This window comes from Triplophysa rosa, linkage group LG12 (assembly GCF_024868665.1).
Source record: "Triplophysa rosa linkage group LG12, Trosa_1v2, whole genome shotgun sequence".
NCBI lineage: Eukaryota > Metazoa > Chordata > Actinopteri > Cypriniformes > Nemacheilidae > Triplophysa > Triplophysa rosa.
This window is the reverse complement of record NC_079901.1, coordinates 3349127-3371415: the sequence shown is the minus strand read 5'-3', so window position 1 is coordinate 3371415 and position 22289 is coordinate 3349127. Positions and strand designations below refer to the sequence as shown.

At 38.3% G+C, this 22289-nt stretch overlaps 2 protein-coding genes across 4 annotated transcripts in view; one reads left to right on the top strand and one right to left on the bottom strand.

Annotated features, from left to right (window-relative positions):
- Positions 1–232: 232 nt before the first annotated feature.
- Positions 233–15590, bottom strand: LOC130563203 (uncharacterized). Its single transcript, XM_057348633.1, has 4 exons — positions 15447–15590; positions 11057–11105; positions 9087–9143; positions 233–1916 (listed from the first exon to the last, which is right to left on the bottom strand). The coding sequence occupies exon 4, from the start codon at positions 1457–1459 to the stop codon at positions 233–235; it is 1227 nt and encodes a 408-aa protein (XP_057204616.1). The 5' UTR covers positions 1460–1916; positions 9087–9143; positions 11057–11105; positions 15447–15590.
- A 2293-nt stretch (positions 15591–17883) lies between these two features.
- The window catches only part of cmc2 (C-x(9)-C motif containing 2), a 43380-nt gene continuing 38974 nt past the window's right edge, over positions 17884–22289 (top strand). The window contains exons 1-3 of one of the 3 annotated variants that reach the window (XM_057347548.1): positions 17884–18000; positions 18153–18231; positions 18474–18540. The gene's annotated coding sequence lies outside the window, so the exon portion shown is untranslated. Of the gene's footprint in view, positions 18001–18152; positions 18232–18473; positions 18596–22289 lie in introns of all 3 variants that reach the window. The other 2 variants (XM_057347547.1, XM_057347546.1) reach the window with 2 other exon arrangements.

The following is a 22289-nucleotide window of genomic DNA, read 5'->3' as shown; positions in this document are numbered from 1 at the left end:
AGAGAGAGAGAGAGAGAGAGAGAGAGAGAGAATCTTCCTGTGCTCAGTGCAGGACTGCCAAGAAAATCAACTCCTGGCCTTTTTCTATCATTATGGCAATTCTTGTCAGCTGGTGTTCTGGTATGAGCTTCATCACTGAATGTCTTGTTTGGACTTTAAAACATCCAAGTGTTCTTGAGTCTAGTGAATCTCTGAAAAGTGGTTCAGATCTTTCAAAACATCTGCACAATGTTCAGCACTTTCCTTCAGCAAGAGTAAATGCATTGTTGGGCCTTTTGGTTTTCGACTTGGAGGCCACCACAGAGAGAGGAGAAGTGGACATCTCTGTGAGACGTTTGACCAATTGAACAAGTGGCTTCCTTCCAGACCTTACAAGCCGTTTTAGCTTAGCGAGATAATTATCGAATATGAATGCACTGCATGCATCAAGGCTGCCAAAAGCCATTGCCTCTTCTGATAGATGTACCATTGAATGAATATTGTACACCAGAAAGTGGTCTCCATACAATTCTTTTGTTTTCTCAATGAAATATTGCATTAGCTCTTTGCTGTATCTGTTGTGTTCCCTTGCCAATGTTGGACAAAGCAGAAGACTCAAGGCAACACTAAATGCCATGAAATGGTCATAAAGTTGGTCACTCAAAATGCACTTCAGCACAATCTTGCCTGTATAAACAGCAAACTGGCGCAGTTCTGTTGCCTTCCACCTATCAATGTCCTCTAGATTCCGAGGTTTTCGGGCAAAACAGTTTGGAATGGCATTTCTGAGTGACAGCAGCCTTTGCGTCACCTCATTTATTTGCCCCGCAGACAGTCTTACTTTTCTGTCTCCTCTAACCCACTCTGTGATTAGCTTCTTCATAACACCCAGGCAGGCTTGGTGCATGTAGTCAATTGGAAATTGCTGTATCATATCCAATGGGAGCCTCAAAAAGGGAGACACTGGTGCAGTCTCATTCTCCTGACGTATGGTCATTTCAGCACGAAATGCTTCATTGGTGCGCAGAGTGAAATTGTCTACCTCTGGGTAAGTTACTTGCCCAGAGACCCATGTGCCTTTCTGAGTGCATTTGTCACAACCAAAATACCCGGAATACTGCTTAATCTTCTTCACCATTGCTCTTGCTGGTGCATCACACACAAAGCATCTGATCCTAATCTTTTTTCCATCCAGACCATTGTCGAGGAGCTCTTGGATGTCATTTATGGCTTCCTCAGCAAAATCCAGATCTTTTAGTTTGGTGGGTCCAAGTGTCAGTGTGACAGGAAAAACACTGATGGGGTTTAGGTGAAAAGCACAGAGGATGGGCCAAAGATGTGACCTGCTGCTTTTAAAAATAGGTAGGCCATCAATATTAAATGATAGCTCCAGTGTACTCACTCTTTCAATCATCTCTGTCGGATAACGTTTTAATTGCTCACTAAGGCTCTCTCTTAAATTAAAATGAACACACTCCATTCCTGACTTTTGTGCTGATATAACAGTCCTTGGAGTTTTCAGCAATGTCCTTGCTGTGGATGGGAGCTCTGGGTGTCCTTTTCTTTTAAGTCCTCTCAGGAGATCATCTAAAGCATTATGCGTGATGTTGTGCTTTATTGCCCATTCTTACAGAAATGTTGGGAGTGAAGTTGAGGCTGTTTCATTTTCACTCTCAGTTCCTGCAGTGCAGCTTTCCTCACTAAGCGCATTGTTCACACTCTCATGTCCAGAACTGCAACTCTCCCCACTGAAACCAACATCAACAGTACCAACAGAACTAGAGAAGTCATCATCAATGTCCATTCTTTCAGCATATCCTTCTTGAGGTGCTAATAGATGATCTAATCGTTCCTCCTCCACAGGACTTTCATCCAATGATCTTCGTGCATATTTCCACTGCCTTGTGTATCGCTGCCTTTTAGATTTTGAATCCATTCTAAAGCCAATATACTGGACTTAATTAAAATGTGGTCATAACATATTTCACAATAATTCATTAAACATCACAGTCATAAATTCATAATTTGGAATGCAGCCCTAACGTTGCCTTTTTAACAAAAAATGACACTTGGCAGATTATTGCTGACCAAAAAAGTAGTATTAGTTGTAAAAAAATAGTGATATACAGTTTGTCAAGATTAGATTAGAATTTAATAGTAAAAGTTTCAAGTAAACTTAAGTGTTCCACTGATGGAACAGGTTGAACAGGTTATGGTGCAATGTATACATTTTGTTTTGTGTTCCCTGCGCTGGAACTCACAGCCTTTTGTATTATTGAGCTACATGAAAACTTTAGGAACATTATTGATAGTGCACTGATGATGTGATAGAGAAAAATGTTGTACTATGATCTAAATAAGTATACTAAAAAAGTATGAACATATTAGCCCGGTTCTGTCAACATTGCACTGGTTACCTATAAAGCATCGCGTTAACTTTAAAATCTTACTTATTACCTATAAAGCCTTACATGGTTTAGCTCCTCAGTACTTGAATGAACTCCTTTTGTATTACAGTCCTTCACGTGCATTACGCTCTCAGGCGTCCTGTCAGTTGGTAATACCTAGAATTTCAAAATCAAGTGCAGGTGGTAGATCCTTTTCCTATCTAGCGCCTAAACTTTGGAATAGTCTTCCCTGCACTGTCCGGGAGGCAGACACACTCTGTCAGTTTAAATCTAGACTAAAGACGCATCTTTTTAATCTTGCATACACTACTCTTCCATAATATAAATCTTTAGAGGGTTTAGGCTGCATTAGTTAGATCAACCGGAACCAAAAACACAACTGATGTACTTGTTGCATCAAAGAGTACAGAACAGTACTCTACTCTCAGCCAGTCTTGTCTCATTGTTCCAAGGTTACCACAGCGAGCAGGATGCAGTTCATGGCCTGACCTGATGGTAGAGCGGAGAATGGGAAGTGGGGACCTGACAAGAGCTGAGATGATAGAGCTGGATAAAGAAGGACGCGGTCTCTTGACATGTCTTCACCACAAAACTTCAAATGCTATTAGATTATTAATGATAATCTTAAACTATAATTTATTTTATTATTAAGTTTATTTATTTTATTTAGCCTTGTTGTGCAAGTTCTCTGGAGCTTGTGCAGAGGCAGCAGCTTTTGCCAGAGGGGAACTGGAATCCCCTGGTTGGGCCTGGGTTCTCCTGAGGTTTTTTTTCTCGATTAGAGTTTTGGGTTCCTCGCCACCGTTTGCATACTGTTTTTGCACTATCTGCCTGACCGGGGGGGCTGCTTTAGAATTCTTAAAGTTTTACTTAATTAATATTGCATATAGGAATTTATTATCTGTTATATTTGACCTGTGCTTCTCTCTCCTTTATCCTAAATGTGTGCTCTCACTGAGCGTGTGTGTGTGTGCGTACTTGTCTGTGTACGTACGTGTGTGTGTGTGTGTGTGTGTGTGCGTGCGCATCGTGTGTGTGTGTGTCTCTGTGTCTGTGTGTGTTGGTGCGTGTGTGTGGAGTGTTTTGTGTGTGGGTGTGTCTGTCTTCTGTGTTTTCAACCTTTTCTTGTTTTTGCAGGTACAACTTTGATTGTTTTGCTTGTAGTCAATGTGTCTCATGTACAGCTGCTTTGTAACAATGAAAATTGTAAAAGCGCTATATAAATAAAGTTGAGTTGAGTTGAGTTAAATATTTGGGTTTACACACCAGAGGAAGACGAGTACCTCTACCTTAGTAACACTGCTCCTTTCTCAATGTTATACAAATAAAGTAATCTACTTTTCTTTGTTGTATATTGTATGTTGAATCCGTATTTCAATAACCTGTTACAAGTCAACCCAGCAGGTGGCGATATGCCCGTATGTATGCGAATCGCCAATAATAAACCAGAAGAAGAATCTTGTTCACCAGGTAGCATGAGCTCAGCTGTGGACAAAGCCACAAATGACATGATTTGGAGTCGTTTGGCGTTTTTGATGTGGGGTTAAAGGTAAGCGTTTATTATTATTATGTTTGTTTGAATTTGTTTTGAAATGCTCTTTCCATAGGTTCTTTCATATTGTGTAGTTGGTAGACTGTGGGAGTTTGGTAAACTGCATTGCCACCTGATGCGACAAAACCCTTTACCTTATTGTTAGTTATCAGTTTTAAAGAAAAAAACGTTTTGCTTGTTGCCAGAGCTTTATCAGAATTGCATAAATCCTAACACGAGTCTGCGCTCGCCTCCACGTCCGCTTACTGTAAACCACGAGAACGTACAGTATTTCGAATTGTTTTGGTCCACAACAAACATAGCTCTGATAATGCAGAAATAGGAATAGAATTTAGAATAGAAGAATAGAATAGAATAGAATGAGCTTTATTGGCCAAGTATGTTTCCACATACGAGGAATTTGTTATAGTGACAGAAGCTCCACAGTGCAACAGAAAGACAGCAACAGGACAGAACACAGATGATAAAAAATATATATATATATACAATAATATAGAAATAGGCAATGTACAAAACAGCAAAAACACAATATACAATATAGACAATTATGTATGTACAGGTCTGATATGTACAAATTTGGTGAATAAATAATGTAAAATAGAGTTGTGTGTTCCGCATATAATGTCAAGTGTTCATAAGATGGATTGCCTGAGGGAAGAAACTGTCCCTGTGTCTGGTCGTTCTGGTGCTCAGTGCTCTGTAGCGTCGACCAGACGGTAACAGTTCAAAAAGGGAGTGTGCTGGGTGTGAGGGGTCCAGAGTGATTTTATCAGCCCTTTTGCTCATTCTGGATGAGTACAGTTCTTGGAGAGTAGGGATGGTTGTACCAATGATACGCTCAGCAGTCCGGACTACCCTCCGTAGTCTTCTGAGATCAGATTTGGTAGCTGAGCCGAACCAGACAGTTATAGAAGTGCAGAGGATGGATTCGATGATGGCAGAGTAGAACTGTTTCAGCAACTTCTGTGGCAGGTTGAACTTCCTCAGCTGGCGAAGGAAGTACAGCCTCTGCTGGGCCTTTTTAACAATAGAGTCAATGTGAGTGTCCCACTTCAGATCCTGAGAAATTGTGGTGCCCAGGAATCTGAATGACTCCACTGCAGTCACAGTGCTGTTCATGATGGTGAGTTTGGGGAGAACAGGGGGCTTTCTCCTGAAGTCCACGATCATCTCCACAGTTTTAAGCGTGTTAAGCTCCAGGTTGTTAAGACTGCACCAGACAGCCAGCTCCTTGACCACCTGTCTGTAAGCAGACTCGTCACCATCCTGAATGAGGCCGATCAGTGTGGTGTCGTCTGCAAACTTCAGGAGCTTGACAGAGGGGTCTTTAGATGTGCAATCATTCGTGTAAAGGGAGAAGAGCAGTGGGGAGAGAACACAGCCCTGAGGAGCTCCAGTGCTGATGGTGCAGGTGTTGGATTTGAATTTACCAAGCTTTACTAACTGCTGCCTGTCTGTCAAGAAGCTGTTGATCCACTGACAGACAGGGGTGGGGACGGAGAGCTGTGCCAGTTTATTCTGAAGGGTGTCCGTGATGATGGTGTTAAAAGCGGAGCTGAAGTCCACAAACAGGATCCTCGCATAGGTCCCTGGTCTGTCCAGATGCTGAAGGATGAAGTGCAGTCCCATGTTGACAGCATCATCCACAGACCTGTTTGCTCTGTAGGCAAACTGCAGGGGGTCCAGTAAGGGACCAGTGATGTCCTTCAGATAGGCCAAAACCAGTCTTTCAAATGATTTCATGGCCACAGACGTTAGAGCCACAGGTCTGTAGTCATTAAGTCCAGTAATTTTGGGTTTCTTTGGGACTGGGATGATGGTGGAGCGTTTGAAGCATGAGGGGACTTCGCACAGCTCCAGTGATCTGTTGAAGATCTGTGTGAAGATGGGGGCCAGCTGGTCAGCACATATTTTTAGGCAGGCTGGTGACACACCGTCTGGGCCTGGTGCTTTCCTTCTTTTGTTCTTTCTGAAGACCTGGCGCACATCTTCTTCAGTGATCTGAATTGTAGGTGTGGGAGAGAGGGGGGTTGCTGAAGGTGTGAATGGTTGTGTGGAGAGGTGTTCAGGGCGGGTGTGGGGTGTTTTTTCAAACCGGCAATAAAACTTGTTCAAGTCGTCAGCTAGTTGTTGGTTCTCCAAAGTGCTGGGGGATGGTGTCTTGTAACTGGTGATATCTTTCAGACCTTTCCACACTGAAGCAGGATCACTGGAAGAGAATTTGTTCCTTAAGTTGTCAGAATAATTCCTCTTTGCCCCTCTGATCTCCTTTTCCAGTGTGAATTTGGCCTGTTTATACAAGACTTTGTCCCCTTTCCTGTAAGCATCTTCTTTGGCCTGACGGAGCTGTCTGAGTTTTGCCGTGAACCACGGTTTGTCGTTGTTGTAAGTTAGATAAGACTTGGTAGGGATGCACATATCCTCACAGAAACTGATATATGAAGTTACAGTTTCTGTCAGCTCGTCCAGATCGGTGGCAACAGCTTCAAAAACAGTCCAATCAGTGAGAGAGAAACAGGCTTGTAAATCCTGCTCTGTTTCAATAGTCCATCTTTTAACAGTTCTTAATACAGGTTTTGCAGATTTAAGTTTCTGCCTGTAGGACGGGATAAGATGAACCAAACAGTGATCAGAGAGTCCTAAAGCTGCTCGTGGAACAGAGTGATATGCATCCTTTATTGCTGTGTAACAGTGATCCAATATATTACTGTCTCTGGTGGGACATGTGATGTGCTGTCTGTATTTTGGCAGTTCGCGGGAGAGATTTGCTTTATTAAAGTCCCCGAGAATAATTAAAACAGAGTCCGGGTGTTGTTGTTCTGTGTCTGTGATCTGATCAGCGAGTTTCTGTAAAGCTGAGCTCACGTGCGCTTGCGGAGGAATGTAAACACTCACGAGAATGAACGAACAGAACTCCCGCGGCGAGTAGAACGGCTTGCAGTTAATGAAGAGTGTTTCTAGATCTGAACAGCACATCTTCTTTAACACGGTTACATCTGTACACCACCTCTCATTGATGTAAAAGCACGTCCCGCCGCCGCGCGATTTCCCCGTTGATTCCGCGTCGCGATCTGCTCTGATCAGCTGGAAGTTAGGAAGTTGTAACGCGCTGTCTGCAATGGCGCCGTTCAGCCAGGTTTCCGTGAAACACAGAGCAGCAGAGTTAGAAAAGTCCTTGTTAAACCGGGAAAGCAGAAGGAGTTCGTCCGTTTGTTGGGTAGAGAGCGGAGATTTGCCAGATGGATGCTAGGCAACGGCATTCGAAATCCACGCTGTCTGAGCTTCACAAGCGCGCCGGCTCACTTCTCCCGTCTGCGCGTCCTTCTGAAGCGTTTGACCAGAGCTACGGCTACGCCAACAACAATGTCCAGCAAAACGTCAGAAAACTCAAAAACCGGTAAAAGATTTTGTGGTGTGTTCTGCCGAATGTTCAGCAGGTCATCCCTGATAAAACGGATCGTATTTGAGAAACAAAAAACAGGAAAAACAAACAAAAACAGTACAAACACTGAAGAGCAAAGCACAGTAGCTGCCATCTGCGGCGCCATCTTGATTTTTAACCTTGAATTTTAATCCGTTTGAATAACTCTTACGGGGCTGTACACTGCAATATGTGTGCGTCCTTTGTTAGTTAACCTGCATGTGTGTTTTTTTCTTCAAAAATGATAAGAGACGTTTACACTTAAGCTACAATTGTTTGGCATGTACCACAAAACCTCTGTAGTACCAGTCTTATGTGCAAAAAAGTTAATGTATAGCCCTGGCGTTAAGTTTTTCTTGGTAAAACAGTTTTAATACATTATGAATTTATTACAATTACTGAAAAGTAGCTGAAAGACAATTGCTAAAATAGAACAAAGACTTCAGACTTGGACCTCAGAGACTTGTGAACATGTTTAAATAATGGTTCAAAGATCCTTAATATCATGTCCCAGGTGGTCCTTTGAGCAGCTGTTATTGAGGTGAATAAGTATGCAAACAAATGGATGTGACCAGATGGCTCTTTTCACCTTCTTAGGAACTTTAGCAATCATAATGTTTTAAAAACATGTCATTTATATAGCATTTAAACCTATTATGGCCTAAAAAAAAAAAAATCTTATAACAGCAGACATCAAAAGTAATTTAAGAAATGTGTTCTTTGTGGGTCTATTTGGTGTGTTATATAGTCCCCTTTTCTTTTAAGGACAAATATGTTCATAAGGGTTAAGAAAATCAAGCAGAAAGAACAGTTTGTTGATCTCAACAAGCTACAGGACAAACATGATGTGTTTTCTACCGAGTTTTGTGCTGACATCACTTTTTACATTTCAGCAAAGTTAAAAAGAACAAAAAACAAAAAAAAAATAATTACAAATTATAAAACTTTCAGGGCATAAAGTTAGGCCTATGTGTTTGTGTACTTATTGCTATGTTATCTGTTTGTAATACTTAAATGATATGTTTTAAACCGGTTATTTTTGCACTATATATGAGAACAGTTTTTGGTGCAGTGTTTTTTGTTCTTTTTAACTTTGATTACATTATTGTGGTTTTACTGTACATATTTATTGTTGAGAAACAAAATTGAAGTACTTTCAGTCATATATTATCATGACTAGCAGTATGCAAGATATATATTGCTGATAAAACATGAAATGCAGTTTCTACATCTAGTTGAAAATATAGTTGAAATGTTGTAAAAGTCACACCAAGGTGTTCATCTGACTTGGATTTATGCAGACCAGTTAAGTTCTTACACTGACTGAATCAATAATTTCTTTCTGAACCTTGCCCTTTACACAGAGGTATTGTCATGTTGGAAAAAGAAAATGGCCCTTCCCAAACTGTTGCTATAAAATTAGAAGCACACAATTCCATAGAATATCATTATATGCTGTAACGTTAAGATTGGTACCCACAGAAATGCCTAACGTAGTCAAACCTGTTTATTAGGAGGGGGCGAGCCAAAACCTTTGGCAATATAATGTATATAAGTAAAGCTTAATTTAGCTGTTTTATTTTTTTGTATTTAGGCTATAAACCATTAGTTTATGTAAAGCTTGTTTTAAGCCATCACGGTGTTATTTAAGACATTAATGAAATATCCTTTCATCAGACTTTCATTTCAGGTAACTTTGTATGAACCACAAAATGTATCAACTTACATTCTAAAACAAGGCCTAGGCCCTTTGTCGTCTTCAGTGGGAAAACGTTGGCGTCTTCTGAAATAAAAATGTTTATCATGCTTTAAATAAAAAGGATATAGTTTGCAAGTGAAAAAAGTACATGGGAAAAAAATGTGCTTGGTAAGATATCTATCTAACGGTTTTATTTTTTGTTGACTTGTGAAACCTTTTTATGCATCCCTGAAACAAGTGAGTGTTTCACAATATTTTTAATTTTTAATTTATCTTTTGTTTTTATTTTTATTTTCAAGTGCTTGGAGACTTTCTGTCTGTTGTCTGGGGATGGTCAATAATTGCCATTGAATATAACGTCAACTGGTAAGTTAACATCAATTAAATTAACAGAGGTTAGCTTTAGTTTAGTTAAAACTAGTTTAGTTAGTTTAGTGTTAGTTAAACAGTGAAACATATAAATAAAAATAAATTGTAAACAGTTTTTTGTCATATGTGAGCTCAATGAATGAATGACTTAATAAATTAATTCATATTTTAAAATGAAATATTTCATGTCTGTTTTGATGGACATGGAAATCTGAAATGTTACAAAATCAAAGCTAGATTGCTAGATTTTTTTTGACTAGACAGCAAAACATTATGATAATGTGTGAAAGAAAAACTACATAAATTATCTCTCAAGTTCCCCAGCTTGACACGTACATAACAGTTTATGATTAGACTAACTTAGGCAAGTAAATGCCTGGCAATGTTATTATAAATTAAATCAAATAAGAGCTGGTGAATTAAACCTTAAAATCTGAATAAATCCCCAGCAATCAACAGCAAAATCAGATGTGAACACACCTGCTGTACTGTATACAGTTCAGGTCAAAAGTTGACATACACTTTGCAGAATTTTAAATGTTTTGCACATTTTAGAAAAAATAAGAGGTATTTTGAAAATCACTGTTTATGTTTAATTAGGTACCGCCCTGAACAAGTAATTTTACATGTTTGCATATACTGTATGTATAGTCTATATCACAGAATAATAACAAATTTTACAAACATAAGCCAGTTCAAATGTTTACATACACCTGATTCTTACTACTATATGATGTTACCTAAACAATTAATGCAAGTTGTTATGTTTTGTAATAGCTATTGGCGAGTTTGGTATGAGCTATTAAACTGTGACCAGGGGCTGTATAATATTGAGATTCATCTTTTTACACAGGACAATCAAGAAACCCAAACCCAACTATTACAAAAGATACAAACTTTCAGAGATGCTCAAGAAGGTAACAATACATTTAAAGTCAGATGGGTGCAAACCTCAGAAAATTATAACTGGTGTCAATTGTTTATTATTTTGTTATATGGGAAACATCATGTATACATTTTGTTGCTTCTGGAGGGTGTTGTTAAATGATACAAGTTATTTTAACAACATAATAAAAATGAAAGCTGGTCACCTAAGTTTATACCCACCTGGCTTTTAATTGTATGGTGTTGATTTCTTGAGCATCAGCGAATGTTTGTAGCTTTTGTAATAGTTGTGTATGAGTCAGTTGTCCTCGGTGTAAAAAGATAAATCTCTATTATACAGTTACTGGTAAACAGGAGTCAAATACGCAGAATACTGGCAGTAATTGTTTAGGTAACATAATACAGTAGTAAGATCAGGTGCATGTAAACTTTTGAACAGGCTTATTTTTGAGGTTAAGTTAGTTATTCTGTGATGTTGACTATATGTAAACATATTTTATGTAAAATAACATATTCAGGACAGTACATAATAAAAAAAACTTTATTTTCAAAATGCCTCTTGTCTTTCCTAAATTTGCAACATTTTCCAGTATGTAAACTTTTAACCTTAACTGTATATGAGTATCAGTAAGTAACATTGAAGCAGAGTTGGATAGCCTATGTCTTAAGTCTATTAACAGCAGAAAACAATCATCATGTGAATGTAATTGACCTAAATTTGATTTAATTGCCAATATACTTACAATGCCAATGATGTTCTGTAAGGGGCACTTAAAACAGTTTATTTAGCTGCTGTTGACACAAGAAAAAGAGCAAACATGACAAAATATGAGTTTGAGATCCATTTAGTTTCATCAGTGATTACTGACTAAATATGTTTTGATTAACATGGCAAGCTAGCGATGCAGGATGCTAGAATGTTTGCTTAATAACAAAAATCTCCCTTAGGATATTACTGATAACTAACTTGCTGCATGACATTGCTTTAACTGATTTAAACCCAAATACAGAGAAGAGTGTCAGGGATGGTGCGTGGAAGAAGAGAACCCAAGCGCAGGCAGGCAGTGAAGGGGTTAACACAACAAGGCTTTATTAACACACGAAACAAAAACACCCACAATGGGGAAAACGAAACTGAGATATATATATATATATATAAAACAAACAACCCGTTCTCATCGATTTGCGTATAAATAACACGCTGATGCATTATCGTGAAATACGTACGCCAAAGTTTGATTTTGCGTGCATAAATACGCCAATGTATGCGTGCACCTCGCTGGAGAGCAGCCATTTTGAAACGTACATGAAGAGGAAACACTGAAATAATTAAAATAATACTGTTAGGTTTAGGGTTTGGGTTAGGGTAGAGGTTATAATATGCACGCACGCTAACATTAGGTTTAGGGTTTGAGTTAGGGGACAGGTTAATAAGACAAATTGCCGGTTAATATGCACGGGAAATGGAAGGCAGTGGTGATGTCTATTGTAGTGTCAATAGGAGTTTTCTTAGCTATATTGATTACCTGTGGATGTTGTTGTATTCCCTGTATTAGATCACTGTGCAATAGATTAATTGTTACAGCTATTGAAAAGAAAGAATCTCCACCCCCATACAGTATGCCTTTGTTATCAAGTGATCTAGCAGAAAATGAAGGAGAAGATGATGTGTGACCTCTTACGAATTGGTGACTGAGGTCAAGAGAGGGAATTGTGGGAATATTTTTTAGATAAAAGTATGATTTAAATATCATATAATCAATGGTGTTTTCTTTCATTTGTTTCATTGAGCTGTGTGTTTTTGTCATGTGCTTTCTGTTTCACTCGGTGGAGGGTTCCTGGGCAAACAAAGAAAGCGGAGAAGGTTGGGGGTTGGAGTCGTAAATGATCTAGATAAACACACACACATATAAAGAGTCACAAAGAAAAATAAATGTTATGAATCAATCCACTGTATATGTTCTAAGTATAATCATGAGTTGTGATGTGTTTTAATGAATCATAGGATTAAGAAACAACGCTACATAATTAAAAGCATTAGATGGTTGAGTGTTTTCTTTTTACTAAAGGAATGTGAAGAATGTTGGTGTGTTGTCCGGCCACAATAAACTGTTTTTAGGAGACCACTCCTTGGGGGAGGGAGAACATTCCTAAGGACTAGAGACCGACCACAGGATGTATGTTTTGAGAAGGTTTTATTTTTCAGGAACTACGCAGATAAACGTGGCGTATGGTGATTGGTGGAAAGGGAGCAAAAAGCAGAGGAGGAGTCAGAAGATAGAGCGACGTCACATACTTTATAAATATGGGTGTATTTGAATATTTTGGGTTGTTGGCTTGTGTTGGAGAGAGTGGTGATTTACTGGCAACCCAAAGCTTTGTTACCTTTTTACATCTGATAATAAACTTCTAATCGATTTTGAAGAACGTCTCAGTACAAATTTTTGAACATGCAGGACTGCCTTTAAAGTCCAACAGTTGTTACCCTTGTTCGTGTGCTCGTGTTGTTCCGTTGTTCTATCTTCGTGTTTGTTTCTGTTCGTTCTCTGTTGTTACTCTTGTTCCTGTTCTCTGCCTTGTCCATGATGTGAGTTTTGTGTGTTTGCCTGATTACCCTGCGTGTTTTTTTTGTAAGACGTTTGGTCGAGTTTTGAGTTAGGTTTTTTGCTTCTCTTGTTTTACCGTTTTGCCCGCCACGTGGGAAGTCTTTTGTTTCAGGGCATTCTCATGAATTGCGTATAAATAACACGCGCGTTGCATTATCGTGAAATACGTACGCCAAAGTTCGATTTTGCGTGCATAAATACGCCTATTTTTGCGTGCATATGATACGCCAATTTAGCGCGCNAAAACATATTTAGTCAGTAATCACTGATGAAACTAAATGGATCTCAAACTCATATTTTGTAATGTTTGCTCTTTTTTTGTGTGTGTCAACAGCAGCTACCTATACCCCAAAGGCTCTTTTAAGAGCCCTTTCACAGAGCATCTTTGGCTTTTTGTAAGTATATGTTTTGAGTGACTGTCAGACACCCTTCTGTCACGGTCCCACCGTCTTGTTTATGAAATTCTAGTCGTGTGGCGGGATCGGGGCAGAGTCCTTAGGTTTTATGTGAGAAAACCATGAGTTGTTTGTTTTTACTTCTCATGTGTTTTCTCGTGTCTCGTCATTGGCCCCGCTCCTCTCATTTCCTTGTTATCTTTCCCTGAGTGTTTGATTACCCACACCTGCCCTGTGTGTCGTTATCCCTCGTTTGTGTTGCCTATATATACCCTCTTGTCCTGGGCTCTTGTATTGATTGTACTACGTTTGGTGTGTACCTTGTTCGTGTGCTCGTGTTGTTACCCTTGTTCGTGTGCTCGTGTTGTTACCCTTGTTCGTGTGCTCGTGTTGTTACCCTTGTTCGTGTGCTCGTGTTGTGTGGGAATATTTTTTAGATAAAAGTATGATTTAAATATCATATAATCAATGTGTTTTCTTTCATTTGTTTCATTGAGCTGTGTGTTTTTGTCATGTGCTTTCTGTTTCACTCGGTGGAGGGTTCCTGGGCAAACAAAGAAAGCGGAGAAGGTTGGGGGTTGGAGTCGTAAATGATCTAGATAAACACACACACATATAAAGAGTCACAAAGAAAAATAAATGTTATGAATCAATCCACTGTATATGTTCTAAGTATAATCATGAGTTGTGATGTGTTTTAATGAATCATAGGATTAAGAAACAACGCTACATAATTAAAAGCATTAGATGGTTGAGTGTTTTCTTTTTACTAAAGGAATGTGAAGAATGTTGGTGTGTTGTCCGGCCACAATAAACTGTTTTTAGGAGACCACTCCTTGGGGGAGGGAGAACATTCCTAAGGACTAGAGACCGACCACAGGATGTATGTTTTGAGAAGGTTTTATTTTTCAGGAACTACGCAGATAAACGTGGCGTATGGTGATTGGTGGAAAGGGAGCAAAAAGCAGAGGAGGAGTCAGAAGATAGAGCGACGTCACATACTTTATAAATATGGGTGTATTTGAATATTTTGGTTGTTGGCTTGTGGTGGAGAGGTGGTGATTTACTGGCAACCCAAAGCTTTGTTACTCCTTTTTACATCTGATAATAAACTCTGCTAATTTTGAGAGAAACGTCTCTCAAATTTTTGAACATGCAGGACTGCCTTTAAAGTCCAACAAATGGTGACCCCGAGACGTGATTTGACGAGACGTGATTTGATGAGAGACGAAGGCATTTTCTGCCAATTTCGTTCGGAACGAATTCAGATTCAACACACAGGTCGACCTAAAAATAAAAGGTAAGCAGAAGCCTGTTTATTCAAAATTCTGCTATTGAATATACCTAAATTGCTGTGTTGAATTTGATGAACATTCCGAGTAAGTACAAGTAAATTATAAAAAAGAAGTTTTGAGAAATCAGATTTAAAAAGACATTACTGTAAGACGTTGCGTCACATAAGGAAATTGTGAGACGTTGCGTCCGGGTTTGAGGCCCTCGATTTTTAATAAATCGTAAATTCTACGGGTTTGAGGCCCTCGATTTTTAATAAATCGTAAATTCTACGGGTTTGAGGCCCTCGATTTTTAATAAATCGTAAATTCTACGGGTTTGAGGCCCTCGATTTTTAATAAATCGTAAATTCTACGGGTTTGAGGCCCTCGATTTTTAATAAATCGTAAATTCTACCGGGTTTGAGGCCCTCGATTTTTAATAAATCGTAAATTCTACGGGTTTGAGGCCCTCGATTTTTAATAAATCGTAAATTCTACGGGTTTGAGGCCCTCGATTTAAAGAAATCGTAAATTCTGTCGGGTTAGAGTCCCTCGAGTCGGCGAACTCGTAAAGGAATATTCCCAAATTGTTTGTTGTGTGTTGAGTTGAATGTTAAGAGTTGAATGTGAATACGGATAAAGGCGATTGAAGAAAAGACGTTGCGTCACAGAAACTCGTTGAGAAACTGAGGATGAACATGGCAAGCTAGCGATGCAGGATGCTAGAATGTTTGCTTAATAACAAAAATCTCCCTTAGGATATTACTGATAACTAACTTGCTGCATGACATTGCTTTAACTGATTTAAACCCAAATACAAAGAAGGGTGTCTGACAGTCACTCAAAACATATACTTACAAAAAGCCAAAGATGCTCTGTGAAAGGGCTCTTAAAAGAGCCTTTGGGGTATAGGTAGCTGCTGTTGACACACACAAAAAAAGAGCAAACATGACTAAATATCATGACTTAAAATATGTTATGAGGAACATGGCAAACAAGATATGCAGAGTAACTGCTATGTTTGTTACTTACTACAATCAGATGCCAATTGACTCTGGAAAAAAGAATAATTATTTTAATGGAATAAATTCACAGATTTATATGATTTATGAGTATGTACATTGCAATTTGTATGTGGTCCAACAATTGGAAGAATATTGCTGCAGGACCAGGATTGGGAAACACTGGGATAAAGTAAACATCTGTTAAGTATGTTTTTTAAAATATTTATGGCTGTAAAACACATGCTATGGCTTCACTAGATCTGAGAAAACTAACAGCTCACTTTTACTGTTCCATCAGCCAATGAGACGAGTTTTTGTAGGAGAGTCTAGCCCCACCCCATTATGCATTCCACGAGCTCAGAAAATCAAAGTGAGCCACGGTATTTGTGAGTGCGTGTCTAGTTTTGTGCAAGAGTAAAGGAAATTCGCGTGCTAGAGGAGACGTTGTCGTCTGTCTATGAGCACTTGGCGTGTGCGAAGGTCTCTTGCTCGCAGCCAAGTCTGTGAGGCGACGCTTTTCATACAAAAATGTGTATTTCTTTTCAAGTAACGTTACCATGTTAGGTGTAACTATGAAACAAATTGTTTTATCTTAATCCGTGCAAATTTGCCCCATTAGCACAATGTGACGTTAACGGAAAGAACGAGTGACTAGAAAAAGACGGAAAGCCGTGGTACTGACAGATGTGGTAGCTTCAGAGGTGGGTAGAGTAGCCAAAATCTTTACTCAAGTAAAAGTACAAGTAACTAGAGAAATTGTTACTCAAGTAAAAGTAAAAGTCACTATTTTAAAATTTACTTGAGTAAAAGTAAAAAAGTATGCAATGAAAAAACTACTCAAGTAGTTAGTTACTTAGTTACTTTGTATCTGATTATATAGACCTACTACATAAAATTAATATTAACGCCAATATTTTAATATTTTTTAATCAATATTTTTAATTATCATAAACAGATATCTTTGCAATATAGAGAGACTAAAGAATAGACAAACACAGAAGAGACAAGCATTTCTGTAAATTTCATCTAGTCCTGATGTCAATGTAGTTTACACAACTTATTTAGAATAATATACCATGTCAAACTAAAGCATTAACTAAACTCAAAGCATTTCCTAAGATGATCTAGAACATCTGCAGTGCTCTCTTAAATGAAATACACATTTTTGAACAAAGCTCATGTTTTCTCGTGTTGTGTCACGTGTGTGTTGTGAAACGCTCTTACTTGTAAACAAACAGTAAACAGTGAACCACACGCCCATCAACAAGTTTTCTTCCTTCTGTTATTCAAATGTGTATTTCTGAAAGCCCACGTCTCTGTGTCTGACAGGTTGCGTGCATGTTGCGGTGTCTGACGAACAGGTCGCGCGGGTGCGCGCATATGGCGGGCATTTATCATTGCTGGCAAACAATATGACACATTTGCAGTTTTGATTGTATAGATATAGATTAATATCTACTTCATCCTCTTTGTGTTCTGCGTGTTCTTAAATTTCACGCTACGAGGAGTGAGTAATCCGCCGCTTCAGCTGATTCAGATCGTGCTGCGAACTGAACAATTCATTTGAACTGATTCATGAGCCTATTCAAATGGTTTTGCCCATTGTTCAATTAATGCTTTCAAAAGAACCAACTCAAAAGAATCGACCACTCGGGAATGCCCGTAAAAAGAGACGACAACCTTGAAATAAACAACGCGTTTTAAAAAGCATATTTTAAAATGAAGGAACGTCACGCAATGTAAGTTATGTAACGAAGTAAAAGTACAGATTTTCTATTAGAAATTTATTCAAGTAAGAGTAAAAGTACACACTTTTAATTTTACTTAAAAAGTACATATTTTCCAAAATGTTACTCAAGTAAATGTAACGAAGTAAATGTAGCGCGTTACTACCCACCTCTGGGTAGCTTACTGTTACATGTACATGAAATGTAGGTAGGGAGTCAATTTTATGATAAGTTAGTTCAGTGGGTTTCATGTGAAAGCAGCAGTTGTTTAATTTGAAGTGGTGAAACCGATCTCCTTTTTCCTGCTGCACTAGGTGAAGATTTTTTCATATTTTTAAGTCTTTGGTAATTACAATCCCAAGGTATTTTATTCTAGATTTAACTGGTACACTGCAAGTATGTATGTATCTTGTCACTACTCCGAGATTTGATCTATAAAATATAGTTTTTCAGATGAACTGAGGAGGGCAGCAATACGCCTTAGAAAGCATCTAAACTGACGCAAATCCCACAAGAAGAAGATCACTTCTCCGAAGCAGAAGGGGGCGATAATGCACCAATACATTGCCAAACCGCCATAAAACACCAGAAGAAGAATGCCCAATACGCCAGATGCCAACCGCCGTAAAAACAAATAGGAAGAAGGCGCTACGGGAATACAGTTACGCAAGAGGATTTTAGGTTTGAACTGTCAGAATAAAACATTGGGTTGTGGCATTAATATAAAATATCAGTTAAGAGCTGAGCAAACTTAAATGTCCTTATTTTGAAGCAGTGCCCTTTTCCTGAAAGTCATGGTCACCACGTGGAATTTTTACCATCTTTTACCGCAGATCTGGGTCCTTTTTGGCATTGTGCATATCAACACACAGTTTGTAAAGTCTTCAAACATTCTGTAAGGCTGCTGTGCTGGTGAGTTGAATTCACAAAGGTTAACGTAAAGACACGATTGAGCAATGGAAGCGGTGTTTTGTTTTGATTACATGGTTTGTTTGTTTTTTAAAAGTGTGTTGTCATTATACATTGATTTTTGTAGTAATTAGAGGTATATTTTGCATAGCATTTATATAGAAATTTTATATAGAGTGTAAGATATAGAAAATGACGTAGGGAATAGACATGAAAATGCTACAAAAAGTTTTCTCTTGTTGCAGGTAAGTGTCCCAGAGGATTTCAGTATGAGTGATGGCATGGGATGGGGAGGCAGCAGTATCCTTAAGAGTTATGTGTCTTTTAAAATGATGTAAAAAATGAAACGACAACATAAACAAACTAGGTAAAGTGACCCTAAAGCAGTGGTTCCCAACCTTTTTTTGTCTGAGACCCCCTTTTTCCCAAGAAAATATTTTAGGGCCCCCTACACTGTAAAAAATGATTCTGTGTCGTAGTAGATTTCATGAAATTAATTGAGTAAACTTGACTTAATACAATTGTGTCCTTGTTTTTTTAACCAAAATTTAAGTTAAAATGATAGAAATATCTTGGAATTCTAAATGCACAAATAATTGAGTGAATTCAACTTAATTTTATCATGTTCAACCCACTTAAAGTTGGATAAAGGATCTTTATTTAATTATTTTGTGGTGGAACTACATGAATTATTTAAGTTAATTTCCCTAACTGAGCAGTGCATTTAGAGTTCCCAGCATGCTCTGCATGCGACAGCATTAGGAGAGTCATTTTTGTGAAAAAGTGCTATTTTATGTGCTATAGAATAAAATGAAAGACTTGATAGTGTTTATTGTTCAGTTGTCTTTAAGATTTAGAAGATATTCTGTTTGTATTTGTGAGTTTCGTGGTTACCATCTTTCGGAAGAGTGGCGCTTGTGCTTAGGTTGTGGGACAGCTCAAGCTGTTTGTTTTTTCACACAGTGAACAGTAATGCTGCTAATGTCAGTTCTGAGTCAACTCTCAGCTTACTTGTACATCATATATGTTATAAACAATAATAAATGTTAAACTGAAGTTAAAAAAGATCAAGAAGTTATCTCCAATGCTCAAATTAGTATTTCTTCTTGATTTTTTAAAGTTTATCATGTGACGTGCTTAAATATTTTAGGTAATTTTACTTGATTTATTTGTGGAATATTGCTTTAAAAATATGATTTAAAGTTCTTAAAAACATTTTGTGTACTACTGTTACCTTAATTTTTTTAAGTAAATAGCTGTGTCATTTTTTACAGTGTACACATATCTAATGATATTATCGCTCTTGTAAGCTTGCAGCAAGGATGACAAAAATTTTTTGTTTTCAAACAAACGGTATGTTTATTACTATAACCAGATATGGTTATGCACAAATAATAGCCTATATATAATATTTAAAATACAATAACCAAATCATCAGTAGACCAGGAGGCCATTTGTAATTCAAAAATGTAAGCCTAAAGGAGTAGCCTTTAAATTGGCCTTATTTGAAATGCAATATTAAAAATATAAGTATTCACATTGGTGTGTAAGAAAAAAAGAATGAATATAGGCTATTACAAAATGACTGCTGTCTGGCACCTCAATACTTGCATGTTATTTGTGGGGCTTTATCAATCAGTGTGAGGATTGCTGCTGTAGTGAGTAATAATTCGGTCAATGCTCATTTGATCTCATGGAATTATCCAAAGTTTCAAAAATATTGTTTGCAGTCGTCGTGGTACGGAGCTCTTTACAAAACAAAACAAATAACGAAAGTATGCATAGAGTTGTGCCATTTTTGACACGTCGGTAGACTCGTCTATTTGAAGTGCAAAGTTATTACCACGAAGTCGCACAGAAAGCTGACCCCTCACATCTTCTGACATTGTTGCGATTCGACGTTTGACCGTATTATTTGATAATGGTATCTTAGCCAATTGTTTTGATTCATCCTCTCCAAATAATTCCTTGACAATCTCTGTTGCGCATGGCAAAATCAGAGTTTCTGCAATTGTATGCCCATTCTTTGCTTTGGCGATTTTTTCAGCAACTGTATACGATATTTTTAAAAGTTTCTTGTCAGTAGCTGTGACTTCCCTCATCTCATTTTGGGAGTGTGTCAATTCTTTTGCCTTGCGCTCAAAATATGTCCTGGGCTTGTCGCGGTATTGAGGATGAGTTGTGTGTAAATGTCTCATTAGTTTGGACGGCCTCATGCATTCGTTAGCAAGGACTTCGGCGCAGATAATGCCGTAGTTCAGGTAACTATCTTGGTATTTCCGGCATTTTGTATTTCCAGTATTGCTAGCACTGCTAAAACTGCGACACGAATTGGTGGGAGCTTCCTCACCTGGGTCCAGTATGCCTGGGTCATTACTATCAGCTGCTGTAGGTGAAGGGTCCACTCGGTCGTTTTTGTGGAGGACGAATTACAAATTTGTCCATTTTTTGGTCAGCCAGGGGATCATGGATAAAATTAGCTAAAGTAATATGATCGTTCTCCTTAATGCTCACTGCTCAACACTTTTCAAAATATGACACGACCCCCCACAGAGCTCGCTGAGGCCCCCTTGTGGGCCGGGACCCCCCTGTTGGGAACCGATGCCCTAAAGAAAGGTCTGTGTACTTTAACAAGTTCTGTTAAGGGGGTCACACCAATGTTGCCACACTCAGCATATGCTGGTTTGGTATGTTTTGATGCTGGTTTAAACTGGTCATGTGCCGGTCCATAGCTGGTTTAAGCTGCTCAAACCAGCATCAAAACCTACCTAACCCAGCATGTGCTGTTTATTTCAACAGGGAGAGCCAACCATCTTTAAAAGCAGGGGGGGCATTTGTGTATGGCAGAATATTGTAGTTGCAATGCGCTAGCATTCAGACAAAACATTGGAAACCAAAGCCCTATTTGGACGGTGGTTGTTCCTCATAGGGCCTTAAGATATGTTCACAATTTACAGGGGTACGTTAGTGATTATTATTGCCATCCGAATTCAGAATGTCTGTGTTTTTCTCCCACCACCAGTGGAAAAATCCCCTGGCGAATTACCTACTTTTTTTGACAAAGGTTGTATGGTAATTTAATTGCCCTCCAAATCGACATATCTGAGTTTATAACAGGTGATAAGTCCAAAATATGTTTTGTAAGTCCGTTCTGACCACTTAGAAGCCCTGTAGAGTGTTGCTATTTAGGAGGTTAAGGGAATATAGTGTATGATGCATTAAAAATACCGTTAATGTCAGCATAATGGAATGGAAATGGAAAACCGTAAATGGCAGCATAAACAGCACAACATGACTTACATAACTTCACATCTCATGCACACCTGAAGGGCATTCTACCAGAAACGTACATTTATCGTGACGGGGCCTGACACTTTAGCTCATCCTCCTCAAAAAAAGCATAACAAAACTATGAAAGCTGTAGATCCAATTTGGCTGAGGACAAGGACAGGATTTGTTATTTTCAAAAGTGTTTTAAAGAAAAAAATATCTGAGAAACGAATGAATGACATATTCCTTTATAGAACAACTCACTGAAATCAAACATCAGTCAGTTTTAGACATTTTTTGGATGAAATACTTTTTGGATGAAATATTCACTGTAACAGTTCAAGGCCAGATAATGTAAGTTTCTGGTAGAATGTCCCCTGAAGCGCTTCTGTGAACGGAGAGAAACAGTTCACAGATGGCAGAAAGTGCATCCTTTTGGCTTTCTTTATTTGACAAAATGTTTTGTCGTAATCGTGTGTACGCAAATAAATGTAAAATAATAACGGCTTCGAATGATATCATACTTATCTGTATGATGACCAGATGATACAGAGTTTTATAAGTTTCGGCTGTTAATGTGATCGCATACTGTAGATGCACACACAACAAGTTCACATAATTTCTAGCTAACTTGACCAATAGATCAGGACCACTGCTTCACTACACAAATTGGAGATAAGAACAAAAATAAGAATGGGTTTGACTGATGCTTCCCCCGAAAAGGGAACGACATATGCCAATAAATTGGCAATTATTATGTTTTTTTTTTAAAAGTCACGCAAAAAAGTTAA